A 22,927-nucleotide genomic window follows, 5' to 3' on the forward strand; every position below is an offset into this window, starting at 1 on the left:
GGTGTAGGCCCCTTTAATTTGGCTTCCGTTCGTTCCCCAGAGATCCTGCTTCGTAAAACCCAAGGCCAGCAGGGCCCAGTGTAACCAAATAGCGTGACCCGCCATGTAGCACGCGCCAGAGAACATAAGAACGGCCAGACTGGGTCAGACTAAAGGTCCATCTAGCCTGGTGTCCTGTCTTCCGACAGTGGCCAGTGCCAGGTGCCCCACAGGGAATGAACAGAACAGGTCATCATCAAGTGAGCCATCCCCTGTCTCCTATTCCCAGCTTCTGGCAAACAGAGGCTAAGGACACCCTCCCTGCCCATCCTGGCTAATAACCATTGATGGACCTATCCCCCACAAACAAATCTAGTTCTTTTTTGAACCCTGTTATAGTCTTGGCCTTCACAACATCAAAGTCCTGCCCCAAAACAATCCCTAGCCCAGATCTCTTTGGAAAATACCCAGCCTTGGTTTAAAAATAATCAATTCAATTTGAAAAAAGGATCAGGACTTTTCAGCTTGGAAAAGAGACGACTAAGGGGGGATCTGAGGGAGGTCTAAAAAATCATGACTGGTGTGGAGAAAGTGAATCAGGACGTATTATTTACCCCTCCACATCACACAAGAACCAGGGGTCACCCAATGGAAGTAATATGCAGCAGGTTTAAAACAAACATGAGGAAGTACTTCTTTACACAATGCACAGTTAACCTGTGGAATTCATTGCCAGGGGATGTTTTGACAGCCAAGACTGTAACAGGATTCAAACAGAATTAGGTAAGTTCCTGGAAGGATAGGTCCAACAATGGCTATTAGCTAATGTGGTCAGGGACGCAACCCCATGCCCTGCCTGTTAGAAGCTGGGAGTGAATGACAAGGGCTGGATCACTTGATGATGACCTGTTCTGTTCACTCCCTCTGAAGCATCTGTCGGAAGACGCGATAATGAGCTAGATGGCCCGTTTGTCTGACCCACTATGGCCGTTCCTATGTTCAATAATGGAGAATCCACCATGACCCTTGGTAAATTGTTCCAATGGTCTCACCGTAAAAATCTACACCTTATTTCCAGTCTGAATGTGTCTAGTTTCAACGGCTGTGGGATCATGTCATGGAACGGCTCCTGTTGCTATTATGGCTGCTCTGCAGAAAGGGGTCCCTGTCAAACACCAGCTGAGCCTTGCATCCCACGACAGTCTGAGACTTCATTAAAGCCCCAGCACCCTGGCCCACACGCTCCTTCAGGAGCACCCGAAGGAGTCATCCAAGCCCCCTCAGGTAGCGAAGGCAGCTGCCGACTATCAGGGGTGCCCCCAGACTCGCAGGTCAGAGCGTGGACGGATGGTTGCCAACACAAGGGCGAGGAGACGGGTCGTAGGGCATGGCTGGCAGAGGCAGAGCACCAGGGGAACAGTTTCAGGCCGGAAGGGATCATTAAATCATCTAGCCTGGCCTCCCGCAGAGTGCCCAGCAGGACATTCCATTCCACCCAAATACTCGACTGAGATCAAACTGTGAATCGTAGGCAGAGACCCAGGGGCCAGCAGGGCCCGAGGCCCATGCCATGGCAGAGAATTGATTAGGTGAGAGATGCCCGGATGATCCCAGCAGATGACCCATGGCCCATGCTGCAGAGGAAGACAAAAAAACCACACCCCAAAGTCCTTGCCAATCTGAGCTGGGGGAAATCCCTTCCTAGCCCTGAATCTGGGCATCAGTTGGACCCTGAGCATGTGAGCAAGACCCCCCAGTCAGGCATCTAAGACCACTCCAGAGCACTGGTCCAACCCATCCAGTGTCTCGTCTCCTGCTGTGGCCAATCCCCAATGCCTCAGAGGAAGGTGAAATTTGCCCTCCCCGCCCCCAGATTACAACTGTGCATAGGGGCGGGGGGCGCAGGGGCACCTTCCTGACCCTGCAAGCAACTGACTGGCGCCTTGAAGCAAGTATTATGAGCGTGACCCTTAGAAGAAGCAGAGGGACAGGACTTTTTGGGCACAGAGCCCACTGAAGGGGCAGACATGGAGATTTCTGAGTGAGGAAGCTGCCTGCTGCTATTTCTCCCTATTGTGTTCAGGGAAAACAGGACTTTCTGCACATTCTGTGTAAACAAACACCTGGTGATCACGGATATTTTTTTCCTCCTAATGGAAATAACCCTGCAAGGCCCCAAAATATTGGCTAAGGGGCTCAGGCCAAAGGGGCAACATTAGTATTACTAGGTGTATTACGGTAGTGCCTAGGCACCCCAGTCATGGACCAGGAGCCCATTGTGTACATTTGCATTCCTATTGGGTGCATTACAGTAGCTTCTAGGCGTACTAGTCCTGGACTGGGGTCCCATTGTGCCAGGCACTGTACATTTTGATGGCAATTGGGTGTATTGCGGTAGGCCAGAGGGCATCCCAGCAACAGCCCATGACCCCATTGTGCTAGGCACTGTACAAACAGTCCCCTCCTTAGAGAGTTGCCGATCCAAATACAAGACCAGGTGGAGACAGACAGACTGGGGCAGGGGGGACAGATGGACACAAGGACACAGTGCTGGGCAGTGGGACAGGCCGTGGTCTTACCAGCCCCCAACCGGTGCCAGCCCTAAACTCCAGCCTGCAGCACCAGCCTCCCCACTGGCTCGAAGATCCTGGTCCTACAGCTCTGCCTGCCTTCCCCGAACAAAACAGACCACCCAGGGATCTGCCGCTGCCAGCAGGGAACCGCCTTTCCTCTGCCTCCTTCTCTGCCAGCCAGCAGAACCGAAAGCCAAACCCGGCAGGTCGTCGGCTCCAGCCCGGGCTGAGCCAACCACCCTCCTCCCAATCCTCAGGTTTCCTGGTTTGTTCCTTGGCTGCTTTTGTGCCAACCAACACGTGATTTGTTTGTTGTGCTCAGGAGGCCATAACTCGCCCCACCCGATTGTTGCTCAGCGGTTTCCAGGCCACCTGCTTCGTTAGCGAGCTGCAGCCCAACCTCGGGGGGTCAGGCGAGCGCTAAGAGGCGCAGGAAAAGATTTCCCCCTGGCCCAGCATTGCACGGCCGGCTAAGCAAACAGTGGCGGGGCATCGATAGATTGCGGGGATGGACGACACCCCGGCATCTTAATCGGGGGCGGGGGGGGGTTTCCCGTCATCTTGGGAGCTTCAGCCACATGTCGAGGGCGCAAAAACTCAGGGGCAAAGCCAGGATTAGAACCCAGCACTCCCGCCTCGCAGCCCCTTACGCTGAACACTTTAGAATGGCCCCTCCACAGTGCTTAATTTTTAACAGAACTGTGCCCTTGCCCCTCTAAGCTTGGCAGTTCATAGCCCCAGCACCCGGTCCCTGACTAACCCAGCAGACCCCACTCCCCTGCCAGAGTTAGGGATCGAACCCAGGAATCCTGACCGACTCACAGGCCTCCCTGCTCTAACCACTGGACACCACTGTCCTCTGATAACTGGGAAGAGAACCTGGGAAAGGAGTCCTGATGCCCAGCACGTACTGGCCCACCCACTACCCTCCTGTGCTGCCCCCTAATAAAGCATGACATGGGATTGCTTTCAGTACCACCCTGCATGTCCTGTCTGGATGAGCCTTTCCCACTCCATGGTACCACCACCCTCTGGAAAATGAACCTGCTGGAGGAGTCCTTAAGTCCTGAGCAAACAGACCAAGAATTCTGCAAACACATTCAGGATCCAGAGTCCACCCCCGCCCCCCGTCCCGCCCAGGGACGATTCTGAATCCCACCCCCATGGGGGGCTGTGAGCCTGCAAAGGAGCTAACGATGGCCTAAGTGGGCCCCGGTTCTCAATCATGGTGAGGCTCTCCTGTGCTACACAGGGGTGCAAACAACCCCCCGAGAATATGCCCCCTGCAACTGGCATGGAGTTAGCGTAAAGGTTTTGTGCCAAGCCTCTGGTGTAGGGGCTGGATCTGTGGGTGTGGCCAGGGTGCACTGGGTTGTTTTCTGTGGCTGTTTTCTGCCCCACAGGGCCTATAGGGTGCGGATCAGGGGCGTGGCTGGCCCATAGAGGGAGGATCAGGGGCATGGCTGGGGAGCCCTGCGCTTTGGCTAGTCTCTGCCCCACAGGGGCAGATCGGAGCTAAGGCTGGGCAGGATGCAAAGAGGACACTTACAGCCACCTCTCCTCAGCCATGCCCTGAACGCAGGGTCGGGGCAGCTGAGAATCAGAGTAACCCCGAGCCCTTCCCAGTCCCCTGTGTACGCAGTCAGCACTGCAGGCAGCTTCCCCAGGACCCCCAGACCTTTACACTCCTGAAGCGACCTACACCCCAATCTCACACTGTTACTACTGAGTCCAAAGTGTCCTCTCTGTTGGCTATTGAAAACCAGGCGTGGCAATTCCCCAGCTCCAAGCACAGGGTCTCCATTGGCCAAGCACCTTCCCTGGACTGGGGTTTAGGGGGCACCAGGTGGAGATATGCAAACAAACAGGGATGCGGACAAAAGATCCAGCGTGATCCTGTGGGATGGGCCCTAGATTGGAACTCCACAGACCTCAGTTCTAGTCCTGGCTCCGCCAAGGACCATAGGCCACTTGTTTCCTTTCACTGTGCCTCAGTTTCTCCTCCCGCCCTTTGTCTAGTTAGATTGAAAGCTCTCTGGGGCTGGACTGTCTTGGCACGACAGAGCCCCTAGCCATCACGGTGATATAAAATAAAGTGTAACCACTTGGGATTTTCTGATCCACCCTGGCCCCCATGTCTATGGAAATTCCTGCTCTTTGCAGGCTCCACCAGGAAATCCCAGATCCTTCTGACCCTGGACTTTGACCCCAATTCTGTGGCTGCCCCTATTTTAGAGAGAATGTGGGAAGGGGATGGGGGGTGGGGGGAAGACAAGGTCTGAGAGCTCCTGAGAATTGGGCAGACAGGCTGGAGGCCATCAGAATTGTTATCGACCATTCTGACTGGGCAGCGATTACACAGCTGCGAATGATGACAGCAGGCACTTTGCTTTTCCATGCCTCAGTTTCCCCATCTGTAAACATGGGGGTATTGATACGGACCTGCCTTGTAAAATACTCTGAGGTCTACCACTGATAAGAGCTAGGGATTGTAATTACCTTCCCTCCCCCTCCTTCTGTGTCCCAGAAACTAAATTTGCAGTTTATCTGTTGAAGAATAAGAAATAAGAGCAGGATATTTCTTGCTCCCCAGCCCCCTCTTACCAGAAGCCTTTGTCAGTCACGGTTAGATTCCAAGGTGGGAAGACAGGAGGATGGTTGCTGAGCTGCCACAAATTCCTTTCAGTGGGGCAAGATGAAGAGTTTTTCAGGAAGACGCTTCCATCCTGATGCCGAGCCCTGGAAGGCAGCGACCAGAGAAACACCGGATTATTTTTGTTCTAGCGGCCAAACGCCAGTTCTCCGAATCTGAAAGGCAACTTGGTCCCCCGCACTATGGGTGGCGGCTGAATTCACAGGGAGACATCATGATCTTTCTAATGTTAGTTTTTGTATTACAGTGGAGCTTAGAGCAACCGAGATCGGGGCCCCGTCAGGGCCGGGCGCTGCCCAGACACGCAGTGACCGCGGTCGGGGCCCCAAAGAGGATGAGCTTTGATACAGGTCTACACTTCAAATGCTGCAGCTGCACTGACATAGCACCTCAATGAAGACAGGAGGGCTTCTCCCCTCAACATAGATAACCTACCTCCCCGGGCTATATCGACTGGAGACTTCTCCAGGCAACCTAGCGCTGTCCGCACTGGGACTTAGTTCGGTTTAACTGCATCGCGCAGGGGTGTGGATTTTTCACACCCCTGAGCAACGCTTATGCAGACCTAATTTCCTAGCGTCGCCCTGCCCCCTGTGGACCATGCAGTTAACGGGGCTCAGCAGTAGGGCCCGGGGTCTGTTCCTAGGGCCCTGTTTGCAGGTTCAGGTCTTGCGTTTGCACTGTACCTAGTGCATTTCCATTGCTACCAGAAGCAAGTGCTGAATAAGCGTCACAGGGCAAGTGACATTACATCAGTCAACTTATCCAGGGGAGGGCACTCAGCCCCTGGCTGCTAGGTTGGGGTCCCAGAGACAAAGTTTAAACCCAACATTTGCTTTGAAGCTAAAAAGCAGAGTGAAACCCTTTCTAGCAGGCAGGGCCTGCTCCTGCCAGCGCTGGGCACCTGGGACTGCCAGCAAAGCCACCAGGAAACGAAACTAGCCAGGTGGTTATTGGGCCCTCGAGACCTGCCTTCCAGTCCCAGCTCTGCCAAAGGTGAGTCACTTTCCTCATTTGGGAAGTGGGGCTAACGCTACATTGGTTAGGCAGTGAGCTCTTCGGGCAAGGAGCCGCATCCATCACATACAGCTCCTTGCAAACCGGAGCCTATAGATGCTAGGAAAATACAAAGAAGAAGGACTGTCAGGCATGATCCGGCGTTGATCCTGCCAGATCTATTTGGCAGCACGCCCCTTTAAGCCTGTGCTCCAGGAGTTCGTGCCGTGATGCTGCCCCCTGACCCCGGGCAGGGATATACTGTAAACCCCAGGGAAGCCACAAACTTTGTACTTTGTCATTGACCAGGCCACGTCTCCAACCTGGCAGCCAGGGTTAAAATGAAAGAATAAATATTGACTGTGGAGTGCACACCGGCCCCTCAGATCCAGCTCCTGGTGAAGCTTCCCCAGCCAGGAATCTCCCATCCCATCACTCCCTAAATCCAGGGGAGTCGGGGCAGCTTTGCCAGGGAAGAATGGAGCCTCGTGTTTCCATTGCTGCTGTTTATGATGGTACCACCTTGCCACCCCAGCTGAGAAAGGGACCCCGATACGCCAGACAGTGCACGGATCCCCGACTGAGCCTGGTGCCCCACTGGGCCAGGTACAGCACAGACCTTCCCCCCCACCCCACATCAGGGGCCCCCATTGTGCCAGGCACAGCACAATCCCTCCCCAACCAAGATCACGGGACCCCCACTATGATAAGTGCAGCACAGACCCCTCCCCCAGCTGATATCAGAGGGCCCCATTGTGCCAGGTGCAGCAGACCCTAATCATGACCGGGGCCCCACTGCGCCTATCACAGCACAACCCTGCCCCCCCCCCAACCAAGACTGGGGGGGGGGGAGTCCCCATTGTGTTAGGTGCTGCATGGACCCCATGTGCTGGGAGCTACATAGACACAGGCTCCCTGTTCCAATAACCTGACTGTTGAGTCCCCATTATTCCCCCCTTCCCACCCCACCCCGCCCCAGCTTTGACAGATGAAGATTTGCAGCCCAGAGACCAGGTGAGATCAGCATCAATTGCCTCCCCTTTGCAGCAGCCTCAGAGAGACCAGCGATTGAAGGGGCCAGTAATGCCGGGCGCTCCAGCCAGCTGCCTTGCCCAGGGGCTGCCCTCACCGTACCTGATACGCGGAAGGCTTAATTCTAATCCTCCGTGGCCCACTGGATCCGCAGTTCAACCCCAGAACCGAGGTCCATTTGCATCTCCAATGCTGATCAATCATTAACAGGTCCCGCTCCCTCCTCCACCCTGCCCTCACGGCAGCCGGGTGAGTCAGGCACCCGCCTGGCCGCACATCTCCCCACCTGTCTGGAGGAGATGGGCGGCGAGCTATAGCCCAGGTTCTCTCCTGGCTTTAGGAGCAGGTGGGCAGGGCTGGGAGAATGGCACAAAAGCGGCACCGCACGGACGGAGGGAGGAGCGGAGAGGTGCCAAGTAACCTGACCCGCTCCTGCTTACCTGTCGAGGGAAGAAGCCCAGCCCAATCCAGCCACCCGGCTTGCTCAAACAAATCCGGTGCATGCAAAGCAGCTCAGTTGGTTTCAGAGAGGATCGGGCCCTTAAGTCTTAACCGGTTCAGCCCAGAGCGGGGATTTACCCTGGAACGTTACACCCCCTACCCCGGTTCATTGTTTGCAGACTCATCTGGGGGTAGAGAGGAACCGAATTCCATGGCTGGACTGCCAACCCCAGACAGATACGGCCTGCTCTCTGTTAACGAGGGGTGAGGGAGAGCTGCCGGGAAATGCAATCCCTCTGGGGTCAGGGCGCGGCCCAGGGGCCAGTGAAGCACCCAGTGTGCTGACACTAGCCACAGGTTAGAGGTGGGGGAAATGAGGTGCAGAAAGGGGAAGTGACTTGTCTAAAAAACAAAAAATGCTGAGACAGTGACAAGAATAAAACCCAGGAGTCTAGTCTCCCGTAATGGCCCCCTCCCAGAGCTGGGGATAGAACCCAGGGGTCCTGCCTCCCTGCTCTAACCACTAGACCCCACTCTCCTCCCTGAGCCAAGAATAGAACCCAGGAGTCCTGGCTTTCCCAGTCCCCTGGCTCTAACCCCCCACTTTCCCCGCACAGATCTGGAAATAACTGAGTCACAGCCCTGCTTTTTAGCCTCAAGACCATCTCAAGCCCTACAAGCTCTAGAGAAGGCTCTAGGGGTCGAATTTCCTTCACAAACAGGCTGGCTGATGGCAGATATCGGAAGAAAAGCAAATAGCTGTATAAAGCACTGGGATTTCCCCAAAGGGTTTAATCGGACTGTCCCCACCAGCAGGGATGAGAAGGAACCCTGCTTGCATTACAGCCAAACAATGGAGACACAAATCCTGCCACATTAAACTATTGAAACTTTTACCATTAAAGAGGTAGGATCTTTTTAACCCCATCCCTCTTAACTGTGTTCACTACGCTGATCTGTCCGAAAATTAAGAAGCAGGCTCTTGTACCCGCAAAGGAAATTTCCCGCAAAGTTGGAGGGAAATTTAATGAGATGTTTGTGGGAAGACAGATTATTTAAAAAATAAAAAAAGTGATTTTGCAATATGCAAGCACAGCAGGCCCTTCTAGTGGCAACAGGAAGGATAGCAGTCTACTACAGCTAACAGCTGAAGGAGTTACCCTTTTAGCTCAAGAGGTAGCACGCTGTGCTGTGGATTTTGATTGTCCCGAGTTCAAGTCCCATTGTGAACTCACTCAGTGACAAACTTTCATAGCCCGGGCATTTATTTTTGCAGTTCTGCCGGCCACAGATGGGGAGGCTCTGGCTGCTGCATTAGGAAAACAATCTCCATCATTTCAGGGACCGGGTGGGGGTGGGGGAAAGAGCCTGCCTGCAAAAAGACATCGCTCCCTGGACTAACGAAAAGTGCAAGCAAGGGAAGAACGAAGCTGATGGGACGGAGCTTCACCCACGCCCTATGCAGCAGACAACCATGGAGATCATGCAGAATTCAGCAGTCTCAGCAGCCCTGTGAGAACTTCAGGCCGGATTCACGGCTCTCCCATTCCTGCACTTTGAGGCAGGGATGTGGGGGGGAAGGGAAGAGGTGGCTTGAAGCCCCCTTTGCTCTCCCTGCATTCTGGGCCTTGCCCAGCTCCCAGCAATAGTCAGAGCAACCCCGAGGCTGCTCTAACTCACATACTCACTGGGCCCTGGGGAGCAGAGAAATGGGCATAGCGCAGTGTGCTCCAGCCAGGGCCATTTATGCTGCACAGAGCAGCTCAAGTGTAATTATCCAAAGGAATGTCAAGAGGCCTCTTGATCCTGGTCTATAAGTACCTACACAGGCAGCAGATTTCTGTGAGGGCTCGGTAAACCAGCAGACAAAGGCTGATGTAGATCTGGACAAATTCACACAGGGAAAAAGATGCAAATTTTTAAACAGAGAGGGAATTAACCCTAGGAACTACTGACCCAGGGACAGGGGGAGTAATCTCCATCACTAGAGTCTTTAAATCAAGACTGGATGCCATTTAATCCACTCTAGCTCGACCACCAGAGAGGGGCTGGATGTAGGAATGGCTCAGGTGGGACTCTCTGGCCTGGGCTATACAGCCCCACTCACGCACCAGGACTCATTTGTGCAAGTCATGTTAGGTGTACTACAGTAGTGGCAAGGAGCCCCAGCCATGGACAAGGTCCCCATCATGCCAGGCGCTGCATAAAACACCAAAAAGAGACTGTCCCTTCTGGCCACAGACTATGGGAACTGAGCAATTTCCCCTTCATGCACACTTGTGAATCTCCAAGCTAGAATCCAGCCCGAGACACCCACAGACCTTCCCGTCTGCCCCATTTCAGCCTAGAGGAGGGGACCAAAAGGAGCCGAGACCACTGTAGGTCTATAGGGTTCAGGGTGACAACTGCCTTCCTGGGAGATGTTAGACAAGACAGGGAGTCCCCCGCAGTGCGGGAAAGGCTAATCGATCTATCATACTTCTATAGCAGGATGCACCTTACATGCCCCTAGGCATACCAGCTTCAGCACCTCCCCCAGGCCTACAGCCGACCTTCATTTGCCACAGTTTTAGACAGGTAAGGCACCCCTAGAATGCTGGCACCCCTAGGCACATGCCTACTCTGCCTAATTGGAAATATGGCCCTGTTGATAGTGCCCACCACTGTATGAGCTGAGGGTCTTACAACTCCTCTGTGAGGTAGGGCAGTGGCATTACCCCGCCAGCACACAGGTGGGGAAACTGAGGCCCAGAGCAGCTAAGTGACTTGGCCCAGGTCACACAGGAAGGCGGTGGCAGAGCTAGGGCTTGAACACAGGTTTGCCGAGCCCAAGGGTAGTGCCCTGACCCCTTCCATCCTTCCTCCCAGAACTGGTTCTGCTGCATCCACAGAGCCGGGGACAGTCTGCAATCAAGGATATCCTCCGCTGTCTCTTCAAGCCCTGCTGGCTGCACCGAGACAAGAGGAGAGGCGGCGGTGGCCCTGCGCTCATCCATTCCAGCCCCAGGGCGCTGCGTTTTCCCCACAGAGAGCAGCATGCTCCAGCATGCCACACAACGGCCTTCACGCCCGAGTGCAGCCGGCTCGCAAGAGAACTGAGGGGGCGGGGTGCACAGATGGGTCAACACGTGCTCTTAGCCACTCACCTCCAAAGGTATTAAGAAAGTCAGAGTCGTGCGGTAAAGGCCAGATTCCCAGGGGGGTGAAAATCCATATGGACACCAATGGAGCAATGGCCTGTTCACACCATCTGGGGATCTGGCTCCTCCATACCTGGCTCTCGGAGCAGCCCAGCGCTTCAAGTATGTTTGTGAATGAAGCCTCATAACCTCCCCGGGAGATGGATGTATGACATTTCTCCCCATTTTACTGATGGGGAAAACTGAGGCACGCAGCAAAGACGTGACTCACCCAATGCTCAAGAGTGAGTCAGTGGCAAGGGCAAGTATAGAACCCAGGCATCCTGACTCCTGGACTTTGAGCATGCTCTCTTCTCAGACCCAGGCTTATAGATCCCAGGGGTCCCGACTCCCAGCCCTTTCTGCTCTAACCACGAGACCCCACTCCCCTCCCAGAGTCCAGAATAGAACCCAGGAGTCCTGGCTCCCAAGACTGCACTCGAAGCTCAGAACCATCTAAATACCATTAGCCTCCAGCCACTGATTCTCCCGGTATTCCTGTTTTTGTGGTGGATTCCCCACTGGGTATCCACCTCCCATCCATCTGGAGGCGCTCCAAGCCGCTGCCGAGTACAGGTTGCTCCATACTCCAGTTCCCCATCGGCTCCAGCTTAGAAAGCGCATCACTGATGGGAGGTGGATTAACAAGCCCTTAGCTGCAGCAGTTAATGGCCAATCCCTCCCCTCATCAAACGCACGGTTTCACCTACTACGCACCCAAGGGCTACGGCAGGGGCAGAGAGCGCAGGTGTGAACGAGGGGCAGGGGCAGCAGCTGGCTGAGCTGAGATCTCAGCCCGGGGAAATGGGCTCAGCGGCACGAGAGAGTTCAGAAGCAGAAATGTAACAGATCCCTCAAACAGCAGCAAGGAGCCCCCAGCGAGGTGGAATGACCCACCCCGCCTTTATTAGAGTTTATCAGTTTAAATGAACGTGTTTGAATGTAGGTTGGAGCAGGCGAGCCCGCCGTGCACTGCTGAAGTGCTCAGGGTGCTTTACCAACGGATAGCAACCCCTGCCATGTCCCATCCAGGGAAACTAAGGCACTGGGAGGTGGAGGGGAGAGTCCCTTAAGGTCACATGGTGAGGCAGCAGCAAAAGTGGGGAGTAGGCAGCCAGGCCTTCTGGCTTCCTATCCCCTGCTCTAGCCACTAGACCCCACTCCCCTCCCAGAGCCAGGAATAGAACCCAGGAGTCCTGATACCCTGGCCTCTCGCTCTAACCACTAGACCACACTGCTTCCTGTCCAAGGCTCTGCGCCTTCGTACAGATGACCCCAGAGGCTGCTCTTCTCTTCCCCTGCGGGCGAGACGCTGTAGGGCTTGGCTCTTCCCGCTCTCCCAGTGCGGTCTCTGCAGCCTTCCACATCTGGGTCTCCCTACCCCCTTGTCGATTGCACGTTTCACGGCACCATTCTCCGGCAAGAGCCTGGGAAGGAGGGAAGCAAACTTCTCCCCTCACTTCCCCCTGCCCAGGAAAATGGCCGTTTTCAGCACCTTGGGGACATGGCGGATGGTGAGCGACACCCGGGTTCCCCGGCGCAGCTCGTCCCCGAGCACCACGCCACAGGCCGCCACGTTGGCGACTTTCTCCGTGATGGCGTCAGAGGCGGCGGGTCGGATCCCGTGCAGGTAACGGACGTACATGTCCTCCCGCAGGACCAGGAGGCTGCGCGGCTCCAGCAGCAGGGACAGGAAGTGGCGCTGCTCCTCTGTCTGGGGCGTGGGGACCTGGGAAAGGAGAGCGGTGCACGTTCAGAACGAAACCTGGCCCTTTCTGCAGCTGCTTCCACGGGAGGATCTCAAAGCACCTGAAGGATGTTAGTTGTTTAAGCCACACAACCCCCCCCGGATGTTGACAGCACCACTCCCGTCTTCCAGATGGGGAAATGGAGGCACAAACAGGGCTTTGCCTAAGACCACACAGCGAGTCAGCAGCAGGACTGGGGAACAGAACCCAGGAGTCCTTATTCTCAGGCCCCCCCCCAGCTCTAACCACTAGACCCCACTCCCCTCTCAGAGCTAGGAACAGAAGTCCTGATTCTCAGGCCTCCAAGGCCCCAACATGTTCTAACTCCTACACATCACTCCCCTCCCAGAGCTGGGGACAGAACCCATGTCCATGTGGACAAACTGGAGAAAGCCCAGAGAAGAGCAACAAAAATGATTCAAGGTCTAGAAAACATGACCTGTGAGGGAAGACTGAAAAAACTGAGTTTGTTTAGTCTGGAAAAGAGAAGACAGAGGGGATAGGATAATTTTGAAGTACATAAAAAGGTTGTTACAAGGAAGAGGGAGAAAAATTGATCTAAACCTCCGAGGACAGAGCAAGAAGCAATGGGCTTAAATTGCAGCCAGGGAGGTTTAGGTTGGTGTCAGGGTGGTTAAGGAATAAATTGCCTAGGAAGGTTGTCAAATCTCCATCACCGGAGATTTTTAAGAGCAGGTTGGACAAACCCCTGTCAGGGATGGTCTAAATAATACTTAGTCCTGCAACGAGTGCAGGGGACGGAACTAGATGACCTCTCAAGGTTCCTTCCAGTCCTGTGAGTCTATGATAAGGTGGGCCGGGGGATGCCTGCGTACACACCTATAAGTGCATCATCCTTAAACTGTATGTGAGAGAGAGAGAGAAGGAACAGGGATGTGTATGTGTGTACTGCTGTAGTCGTTTTTAAGCTGGATGGAGTTAAATTAAAGCACTACAAAATCCGCATGCAGACCAGCCCTGCCTAGCTTCGTGCACAGCAGGGATCCCACCGCAGGGAACACGACTGGGGTTATTGGTTTCCCTGTAGTGCCTCCGGCAGAGATTTTTAAAGCTGCCCAAGAGATCTGGCTCTCAGATTAAAATGAGCAGGAACTGGTTATCTCAATCCGCCGATCAGGCTCCACTGCCCGCTGCACTGAACACACAGGGTGAAAAAAAGACAATCTCTGTCCAGCTCAGGTACTTAAGATACCACAGTGATGGGCACCAGCTGAGCGCCTCACAGTCGGAAATGGATTTACTTTCACAACCCTCTACAGGAAGAAGGGGGATTCTACGGGGCAGGGGCTGCCTTTCTGTTCCAGGTTTGAACAGCTCCCAATTCAATGTGGGTTTCTGGTCCAGGACTGGGACTCCTAGGCACTACCGTAATACACCTATTAGCAAAAAATGTACAGCTCCCGGCACAATGGGAACCAAAGGGAAAAAAACAAATCCGTTATTCTTCGGGCTCTGTTTGCAATTCCTTCTGTGCTCACCTGCTCACTGTCTGCATGCTGCCCCCTACTGACAGGATGGTAGAAGTCCAGCAGCGTGTGAGATCCCAGGCTGATGGTGGTGACGGTGGGGAAGTACAGAGGTCCATCTTCATGAGGCTAGAGGGAACCGGGATGTCAGACTAAAAAGGGAAGGAGCACGCACGCACTCACTCACTCCCCCAGCTCTCCTCTCCGGTACCCAGCACGAAACGCAGGAAGAAATGTCTCTTCACACGCAGGCCCTGCTGCTGAGCAGATGCCTCCCTGACGTTGCCAACCTTCGCAGCCAGCGCACGTGGCAAAGCCAGGAGCGTGCACGGGGAGTGCCCTAGGCTCGCATGTCACTGGTACGCCACACCCAAGATACAAGCACAGCTGGCGAAGCAATCTGCTCTCTTGAAGTGAGGTCGGGGCTATCAAAAGGTGTTGGGATTAAGAGAAGACGTCGGTAGCTGGGAGTCCTGACACACAGCCTAGCCACTAGACCCCACTCTTCTCCCAGACCTGGGGACAGAACCCAGAAGTCCTGACTCCCATCCCATGCTCTAACCACTAGGCCCAATTCCTTTCCCAGAGCCAGGGACAGAATCCAGGAATCCCAACTCCCAGGCCGCCCCCGCGCTAACCACCACTCTCCTAGGAAAACCTAGTCTTGGCTATCTAGACTCCGCCTCGCTGAAATCTCCAGCCAGCAGGATTTGCCATGGTTACAGGATTTGCCCCCATAGACACGCCTCTGATCAGGTCGGGATCTGCGTCTGCCCCTCTTCACTTGCCCCCAAGTGCAGGAACTACCCTGAGGTTGAGTAACGAAGCAGCTGGCCCACGGGTAGTTACCATGATCCCCTGCCCAGGGAGGTACTCGTTCACCAGCACGTGGTTTGCCAGCTTCCCTCCAAATGCTCCGAGGGAGGAGATCTTCTCAGCATAGCTCTGCAGCCAGGCAGGCAGCTTCTCCAGTACCATCCCTTTTGGGTGGGGCAGCCCTCCTGGGAGGCAGAGGATACAGAGAGGAGCTGGCGATGAAAGAGATCCAGCTGGTCCCATCTCGCTCAGAGTGCTGGGAGATCCATGGTTGAAAAGCACTGGGCTGGATCAACCCCTACAGGCGTTTCTCCAGGGGTTCAATCAGGCTTAGTTTAAGCACCATACCACCCTAAGCAATTCCTCTCCCTCTTTCGCACCTGCAACCAGCAAATCCCTAGCTCCCTAGATCTCAAAGCACTTTACACAATTTGCAGATAGGGAAACTGAGGCACAGAGAGGCAAAGTGACCTGCCCACGGTCACCCAGCTGGCCAGAGGCAGAGCCAGGAATAGAACCCAGGTGTCCAAGACCCTGCTTAGTGCTCTATCCTCTAGGTCACTCTGTTTTCCCATCTTAGTTGTCACCTATGCGCTCCAGCCCCTGGATCATTTTTACTGCTCTCCTCTGAACTCCCTTCCAATTTGTGCCCTGAACTGAATGCAATTAGCATATTTATTAGGTATATTACGGTAGCACTATGGTGCCCCAGTCATGGACCAAGCCCCCATTGTGTCAGGTGCTGTACAAACCCAGAACAAAAAGACAGTCCCTGCCCCAAGAAGCTGACAAGCTAAGTAATATCCCTTGGTCCGCTCACCCCAGATCTGACTCTCAGCTCCCCGGCTCAGTCATATTTGGGGGTGTATATGCAGCCCCCCCCCATCACTATATCCTCTTTGATGCTACATCCTACTGCAAACGCCCATGCGACTGGCTGCTCTTCAGTCATTGCTGCTTCCCATGGAGGGCTGCGGATCATTTCCCACCACCCTCCAGAGGTGCTCTTGCCTGGAAGCTGATTAAACCCCGGACACGCAGTGAGGTTGATAGGGACGGACGCACTCCGGAGACATCTTTGGAGAACCACCGGTGGGGGAATCTGAGTCATGGGGTCCCAGGGAGGGACCTGGTCTTAGCTCCCACCTGTGACTAATCAAGCCCCATTTACATGAGGAGAAGTTTCTGCAGGAGATCCAGATTCAGCCACACCAGTTACAGGAAAGACCTGACTGGGGAAAGCAATGGCCCAGACATCAGCAAAAGCCCGAGACCTTAGGAGGGGCCTGGGTTACCTGACTTGACCTATGTCGAGCTGCCCTTGAACTATAAACATGTCCTTGGGGAAAGGAACTGAAAACAAACACTGATGGGGAGCTGGCCTGGGGCCTTGCATGAGAGTGGGAAAACTGAGGCAGGGTCTGGCGCTGGGTTTGGGGAGATCTTGTCTCCTCAATCCTGCAGCCAGCCAGCCCAGGTCACTCACCAGCCAAATGACATTCCTTCCCTCCCTGATGCAGGCTGCTCTGCGTGGCTTCTAAAGGACAAAGCTGACACATACTGATCCTGCGCTGAGCCCAGACTAGACCATCAGCGGGAGCGAATTCCCCAGTCCCATGCACTAACCGGTCCCTAGTGCAGTGGGGGAGGTCACCTGGGAGCCAGCGATGGGGCCGGAGAGAACTCACCCCAGTTCTGCAGCTTTCTTCCAGACAGCTGGGTCCACTTGGGTTTGGGGGCAGCATAAACCTGAGGGGATGAACGCAGGGAAGGGATGAGCTGCCGGAAAGCTTTGCTTGAGAGGGGAAGAACATTATGGAGAAACAGTACGAGAGGCACAAAGTATTATTTACATTAGCGCCTAGAGATGCCAGCCACACCCCCCACCACACTGTGCCGGGTACTGACTAGGCACAAAGAAAGAGACCATCCCTGCCAGGCAGAGCTTATAAGCTAAACAGACAAGGCAGACAAAGGGCACGAGGGGAAACTGAGGCTCTGAGGCTAAGTGACCCACCCAAGGCCTCACAGGTAGTCTGTGGCAGAGGCAGGAATTGAATCAGGGCCCAGGCTAATGACCAAGGGGCTTCACATTAAATGAGCCTGCCCAAGGGGCCAGGGGGGAAACAGAAGCAGAAAATTAAGGATGGGCCTTAAGCACAGGGAGTGGGTGATGGGGCCCAGAACTGAATGTTTAGAGGAAGGCCGGCCCTGTGGTTAAGACCCTGGTGCAATTTCTGTCTCCACCACAGACCCCACAGGCAAGGCACTTCCATGCTTATATCTATAAAATAGGCACAACAATCCACTCTGCCTACTGAGGCTGCAAGGTCTTTGGGACAAGAGCTGCCACTCACTCCGGGTCTGTGCAGCGCCCAGCACAATGGGGCTCTGATCTTGGTTGGGACCTCAAGGTGCTCCCATAACACGTATCATGAACTTAAGATCCCTACTGGTCCTACTACATTGAAGGGGGAGTGTCGGGCGGATTCCAGATCTACAAAAGCTGGGTCCATCTGTGCACTCGGGGTCTGGGACCGAGATCTCCGTTGCAGAGAAGTGAAGTTAACGGACAAACTGCCCTGCTTTTATTCGGGTCAGGCAGGAAATTCCTCCCTGCAAGAGCAGCGTCCGCCAAGCGCTACACTCGCTTCTCATGCCATGGGAATAATAAACCCAAATGAAAATCTCACATACCTGGTGCAGCAGATAGGCCTCCTCCGACTCAGAGATGAAGTTTGGAATATAATAGACAGTTGGTGGAACCTGTAATTAAAACATACTCATAACACCACCAGATATTCATCAGTAGATCTCAAAAGCACTTTACAAAGGGGGTCAGTGTCATTATGCTCAGTTTACAGACTGGGAAACTGAGGCACAGAAAGGGGAAGTGATTTGCTCAAGGTCACCCCGCAGGCCAGTGGCCAAGCCAGGAACAAGTTCCAGTGCAGTGCTCTATCCACTAAGCTTTATGCCACCCCTCCAAAACTCTGTACAACGAGTTTGCTGGGTCTCAGCAGGACAGATGCCCCTTACACAAAACCACCAGTAGGCTCCATGCAAATTGCCCTTCCACTCCCCCCACCCATCCCAAAGGTGTGGGCCACGTCAGCAGAGAACCCAATGGCTGAACGCACCTCTCAGCCTGAACTCTGTTCACACCGACAGAACGGGCCTCCCTCCAGGGCAAGGCAAGTGAGAAGCTTAACGTTATTACGTCCAGGACGGCAGTATCCAGAGGCACCAGCAGAGATCGGGGCCAGGTGCTGCCCAGACACAGTCCCTGCCCAAAAGAGCTCTCAGACTAAATGGACGGGGAGGGGCGGGGGATTAGTATTTCTGTGTTATAGATGGGAATGTGGGGCAGAGAGAGATGAAGCGACTTGCATAAGATCCCATAGGGAGTCTGTGACAGCAGGGAATAGACCCCCTGTCTCCAGAGCACTACTTTAACACTCTAGTCACTAGGCCAAGGGTTCTCACTTTTTTTTTTTTTGCTGGAACCCGCTCTGAAAATATTTCAGGCTCTGACAACCCCCCCCATACCATGCCACCGCTACCTTTATGCTGTTGCTGGCGGTGGAACGGCCTTCAGAGACGGATGTCTGGCCAGCGGCCGCCGCTCTCTGCCTGCCCAGCTCTGAAGGCAGTGCAGAAGTAAGGTGGCCATACCGTTACCCCCCTACAATAGGCTTGTGACCCCCTTTTGGGTCAAAATCTCCACTGCAGTAGGCCATCCCGGTCTCAGTTACACCCACCTGTTGTCTCTGCAATCCCAGCCCAGCCCCTTCACTCCAAAGCCACCCTTCCTTTCTTGCCCCACTGCTGGCCTACAGATTGACAGACGCCTCCGACACACCGCAATTCACCCAGGAATTGAAGGAGATCATCAAATCCCTCTCCAAACAACTCCAAAAGAAACTCGATAACCTCGTCCCCCACAAACCCGTCCCACGGATCTTTTACTTGCTTCCCAAGATACACAAACAAGGGAACCCAGGCAGGCTTATTGCACCTGGCCATGGCACGCTTACCAAAGGAATAACTAAACTCATAGAAACCATCCTCAAGCCCAGTGTTTCTCAAATCCAGCCACAGTGGCCACATGTGGCCACCAGGGGTTTTTCCTGCAGCAACAGCAGCCTCCTGGGCAGAGATGGGGGAGGGGGTCAAAGCAGCACCCCTTCCCTGCAGCGTCTAGGGGCTCCAACAGCAGGCTTCAGCCCCCTCTTCAGCTGGAGGCTCTGGGCTTCAATCCCCCAGGGTGACGGGACCCTATGCTTCAGCTCCCCCCCAAGCTTCAGCCGTGGGGCTCTGGGTTCTGGGCTTCAGTTCCCCAGGATAGCAGGGCTCAGGGCTTCCCCACCCCAGTCCAACCATGGGGCTCCGGCTCTGGGCTTCAGCAGGGCCGGCCTTCCTGGGCACCATGGTCAAGAAGCAAGGAGCGGACAGGAGCCTGGGATGTGAGGCTGCAGAAGGGAGCTCGCGGCAATTGGGCCGGGGGGGGGGGGGGGGGAAAGAGAGCCGTGGGGCCCGGGGGACAATGGAGAGCCCGAAGGGAGGCAGTGGGGGCCAGAGGTGATGGGTGGGGGGCCATGGGAGGCAGCAGGAGCTAAAAAATCCAACTGTACATTATTTTTATGATGGAGTCTGCAAAATAAACACACCCTATGTAAATAAATAATATTTGGACTTGTTTATGTGCATATTTGTTTTTCCTAAAGTATTTTAGGAAAATTTGTCAGAGCAGCCACCAGCAAGACTTGGTGGCCACACTCTAGGCCATCCAAAAATTTGTTGCGAGGACCCTAGCCAGTCACCACACAAAGGACCAGCTTCCTCCAGGACACAACTGACTTCCTCCAGAAACTCCACAGCATTAACCACCACCCTCAGATCATCATCCTTGCCACCTCGGGTGTCACCTCCCTCCACACTAACATCCCTCACAACAACAGCATGGCCACCTGCCTCAAATATCTACAAGACAGACAATGGACGACACTGGGATACCCACCCCAAGTGCCAAACTCATCCACGTCATCCTCACCCTTAACCATTTTACATTCAACACCACTTTGTCCAGACCATGGGAACAGCTCTGGATACTCGGATGGCTCCCCAGTATGCCAGTGTCTTCATGGGCCACCGTGAGGAAGATTTTCTGGACAAAGGCACCACAAAACCAATGATGTACCTGTGATACATCAATATTTTCATCCTCTGGACAGATGACCTGACCTCTCACATAGATTTCCGTCACAACTTCAACAACCATCCCACAACCATCGAACTGTAGAACACTCCTGTACTAGTGTCAACTTCCCGAATGCCAAGATCCACTTCAACAACGGAACCCTACAGACAACTATCTATTCTACAAGAAACCCACGCATCAACACATTTGCCTTCACAGATCCAGTAAGCACCTCAAACACACCAAGAAATCTGTTCTCTCTGTAGTGAGGCACTCCGATACCACAGAATAAACTCCAAGGAGGAAGTCCAGGATACACACCTTAACACACTTAAAACCACCTGCACCGAACAAGGACACTCCACCAGAGAAGTAGATTGTATCCTGGAACAGGCCACCCAAATATCCCAAGAGAACCTGCTCCAATACAGAACAAAACCCCCTCCAACTGTACCCCCTTAGTAGGGAGACCAGATGTCCCAATTTTATAGGGACAGTCATGATATTTGGGGCTTTTTTTATATGGGCTCCTATTACCCCACCCCACCCCCATCCCGATTTTTCACATTTGCTATCTGGTCACCCTACTCCTTAGTTGTCTCCGACCAGCCCATACTGGAACCCCTACAGGGTAACATTAAACAATTCCAACCTATACTCGACAGGGATCACAACCTGAAAGAAATCCTGGCCAAATCCCCTCTTCTGGCTTTCACACCAACCTAGCGAAGCTCATCATCAGAAGCATGTTCCCCCCAGACCAGGGCCCACCAACTCAAAGCAGCACCAGACCATACCAGAACAACAGATGCGAAACCTGCAGGCATATCTCCACTGCTATAATGCTCAATAACCCCTCCCACCCCAAACTCACCTTTCAAGACCCATGGTTTTTACACATGCCCCAACAACTAAGTGGGTAAAACCAGACGATCTCATCTCTCTCAAATGAACGTTAGGGTTTTGCACCAGTGCATAACAACCACATAAAACCCCCAGTTCCCTCTATTGTCACTTCCCAGCTACGTTCCCCGCCTGGTTACCTGCTCTAAACGAAACGTTTCCAGCGCAAGTATCTTGGCACTTGGCTCCTCCATCTCAAAGGAGGGGCCTGCGATGGCTGGAAGGTCCAGTCTTCTGGGTCCCCCTCCTGGAACCGTTGCAGATCCATGGAAAGGAAGCAGAGGCGGCACCATTAGCTACCTGAGAGCTAGCCAAGCTCACACTGCAAACAGAAGTGAGACCATCAGGGTCTCCAAGCTGCAGGGAGAGCTCCAACAGGAACATTGGCACGGCAACAGTGGCTCTCAACCAGGGGTACACATACCCCTGGGGATACACAGAGATCTTCCAGGGGGTACGTCAACTCATCTGGATCAGTGTTTCTCAACCTGGCAGTCAACCCCCCCTCCCCCCCCCAAGGGTCACAGGGCAGGGTTTAGCAGTGTTGCAAGTGCACAGCTGGCTTTAGGGGGTGGCAAGCAGGACAAGTGCCCAGGCCCTATGCCACAGGGAGCTTGTAAAGTTATATTACATGCTTCAACCCCGGGCAGCAGAGCTCAGGCTTGATCCTCAGGTGGCGGGGCTCGGGCTTGACTCCTGAAAGTCAAGTCTGGAAAGGTTGAGAACCACTGACCTACAGCACACACGGGCCTTAGTACTGTGCATGGACCAACCCTTGCAATTCCCACTCCGCTTATGGGCAGGGTTATCCTCACCTCACGTACGGGGAAACTGAGGCAGGGAGAGAGGAAGTGTTCAAACGGGCAGAGCCGAGAACAGAACCCAAGAGTCCTGACTCCCAGGACACTAACCTCTGAACCCCACTCCACCTCCCAGAGCTAGGAACAGAACCCAGGAGTCCGGGCTCCCAGCCCCCCTCGCCAGGGAGAGAGAGAACCCAGGAGTCCGGGCTCCCAGCCCCCCTCGCCAGGGAGAGAGAGAACCCAGGAGTCCGGGCTCCTAGCCCCCCTCGCCAGGGAGAGAGAGAACCCAGGAGTCCGGGCTCCCAGCCCCCCTCGCCAGGGAGAGAGAGAACCCAGGAGTCCGGGCTCCCAGCCCCCCTCGCCAGGGAGAGAACCCACGGAACCACCTGGCAAGTCGCAAAGGCTCACGGGAAAAGCGCTCCGCTGCTGAGGCCCCTCCCCCACCTGAGGCACGAGCACAACCACTTCCGGCTGCCCCTTGATCGAGGTCCCCTCCCCGCCCAGCCCCTGAGAAGCCACGGCTGAGCCAATCATCGTTGGGGGGAAAGGGTAAGCGGTGGGAGGGAACCAATCGGCTCTTGCGATAGGCGGGGCAGGCCGCAGCCAATGGGCTGGGGGCGGAGGCGGGCCTTGGGCGCTTCCGGGTTCTAGGCGGCCGCGGCGTCGCGCGCGCCCCCTGGCTGCCAGCAGCAGCCTCGTGGGCGAGCGCGTGAGCGCGGCCGGGGGCTGCAGCCCATCCCCGTGGCCTCCCGCCGCTCGCGGTACAGCAGCAGCAGAGGGTCCTCCGCCTCCCCGTGACCCACACCACAGCTACCCGGCTGCCCCCCCCCCCGGGTCACCCCTTGCAGCGTCTCCCGGGGGCTGCGCCAGGGTGTGGGGTGCGGGGTGTCTCGGGGGTGTCTCCCCTTACCCAGCATGGCACGGGGGGCACGGCTTCCACCAGCTGGGTGCTGTCTCTGGACACCCCCCCCCCGTTCCTCCCCAGCACGCTCTTTCCTAGTTCAGGGACTCCCTGCGACCTACACCCCCTGCATCACACCAGGGGCTCCGCATGTCCCACATTCTTCCCCCCCATCTCTGGGGCTCTATGTGCCCCCCATTCTCCTCCCCCCCACCA

General features: G+C 54.8%; 1 protein-coding gene across 5 annotated transcripts; it reads right to left on the reverse strand.

The window, feature by feature from the left end:
* Positions 1 to 11,718: 11,718 nt before the first annotated feature.
* ALKBH6 (alkB homolog 6) lies at positions 11,719 to 22,291 on the reverse strand. Of its 5 annotated transcripts, none has more exons than XM_077840590.1 (7): positions 22,197 to 22,291; positions 21,148 to 21,254; positions 17,602 to 17,670; positions 16,593 to 16,653; positions 14,938 to 15,089; positions 14,101 to 14,217; positions 11,719 to 12,582 (listed from the first exon to the last, which is right to left on the reverse strand). In XM_077840590.1, exons 2-7 carry the CDS (start codon positions 21,199 to 21,201, stop codon positions 12,310 to 12,312), a joined length of 726 nt encoding a protein of 241 aa, XP_077696716.1. In that variant the 5' UTR covers positions 21,202 to 21,254; positions 22,197 to 22,291; the 3' UTR covers positions 11,719 to 12,309. The 5 variants fall into 5 exon arrangements, with proteins under 5 accessions (XP_077696716.1, XP_077696717.1, XP_077696719.1 ...); XM_077840591.1 differs by having other exon boundaries at positions 22,219 to 22,259; XM_077840593.1 differs by lacking the exon at positions 22,197 to 22,291 and adding an exon at positions 21,919 to 22,176.
* Positions 22,292 to 22,927: the final 636 nt, after the last annotated feature.

Source organism: Eretmochelys imbricata, chromosome 23, assembly GCF_965152235.1.
Source record: "Eretmochelys imbricata isolate rEreImb1 chromosome 23, rEreImb1.hap1, whole genome shotgun sequence".
Lineage (NCBI taxonomy): Eukaryota > Metazoa > Chordata > Testudines > Cheloniidae > Eretmochelys > Eretmochelys imbricata.

What these genes read in the sequence shown, in the direction of transcription:
- ALKBH6 (XM_077840590.1), bottom strand. Translation starts at nt 21,201, where the DNA reads ATGGAGGAGCCAAGTGCCAAGATACTTGCGCTGGAAACGTTTCGTTTA. An exon ending in TCCCTGGGCAGGGGATCATG is followed by an intron (nt 14,218 to 14,937) that starts GTAACTACCCGT and finishes GGTTCCCTCTAG; the next exon opens with CCTCATGAAGATGGACCTCT. An exon ending in AGCATGCAGACAGTGAGCAG is followed by an intron (nt 12,583 to 14,100) that starts GTGAGCACAGAA and finishes CTCCTTTCCCAG; the next exon opens with GTCCCCACGCCCCAGACAGA.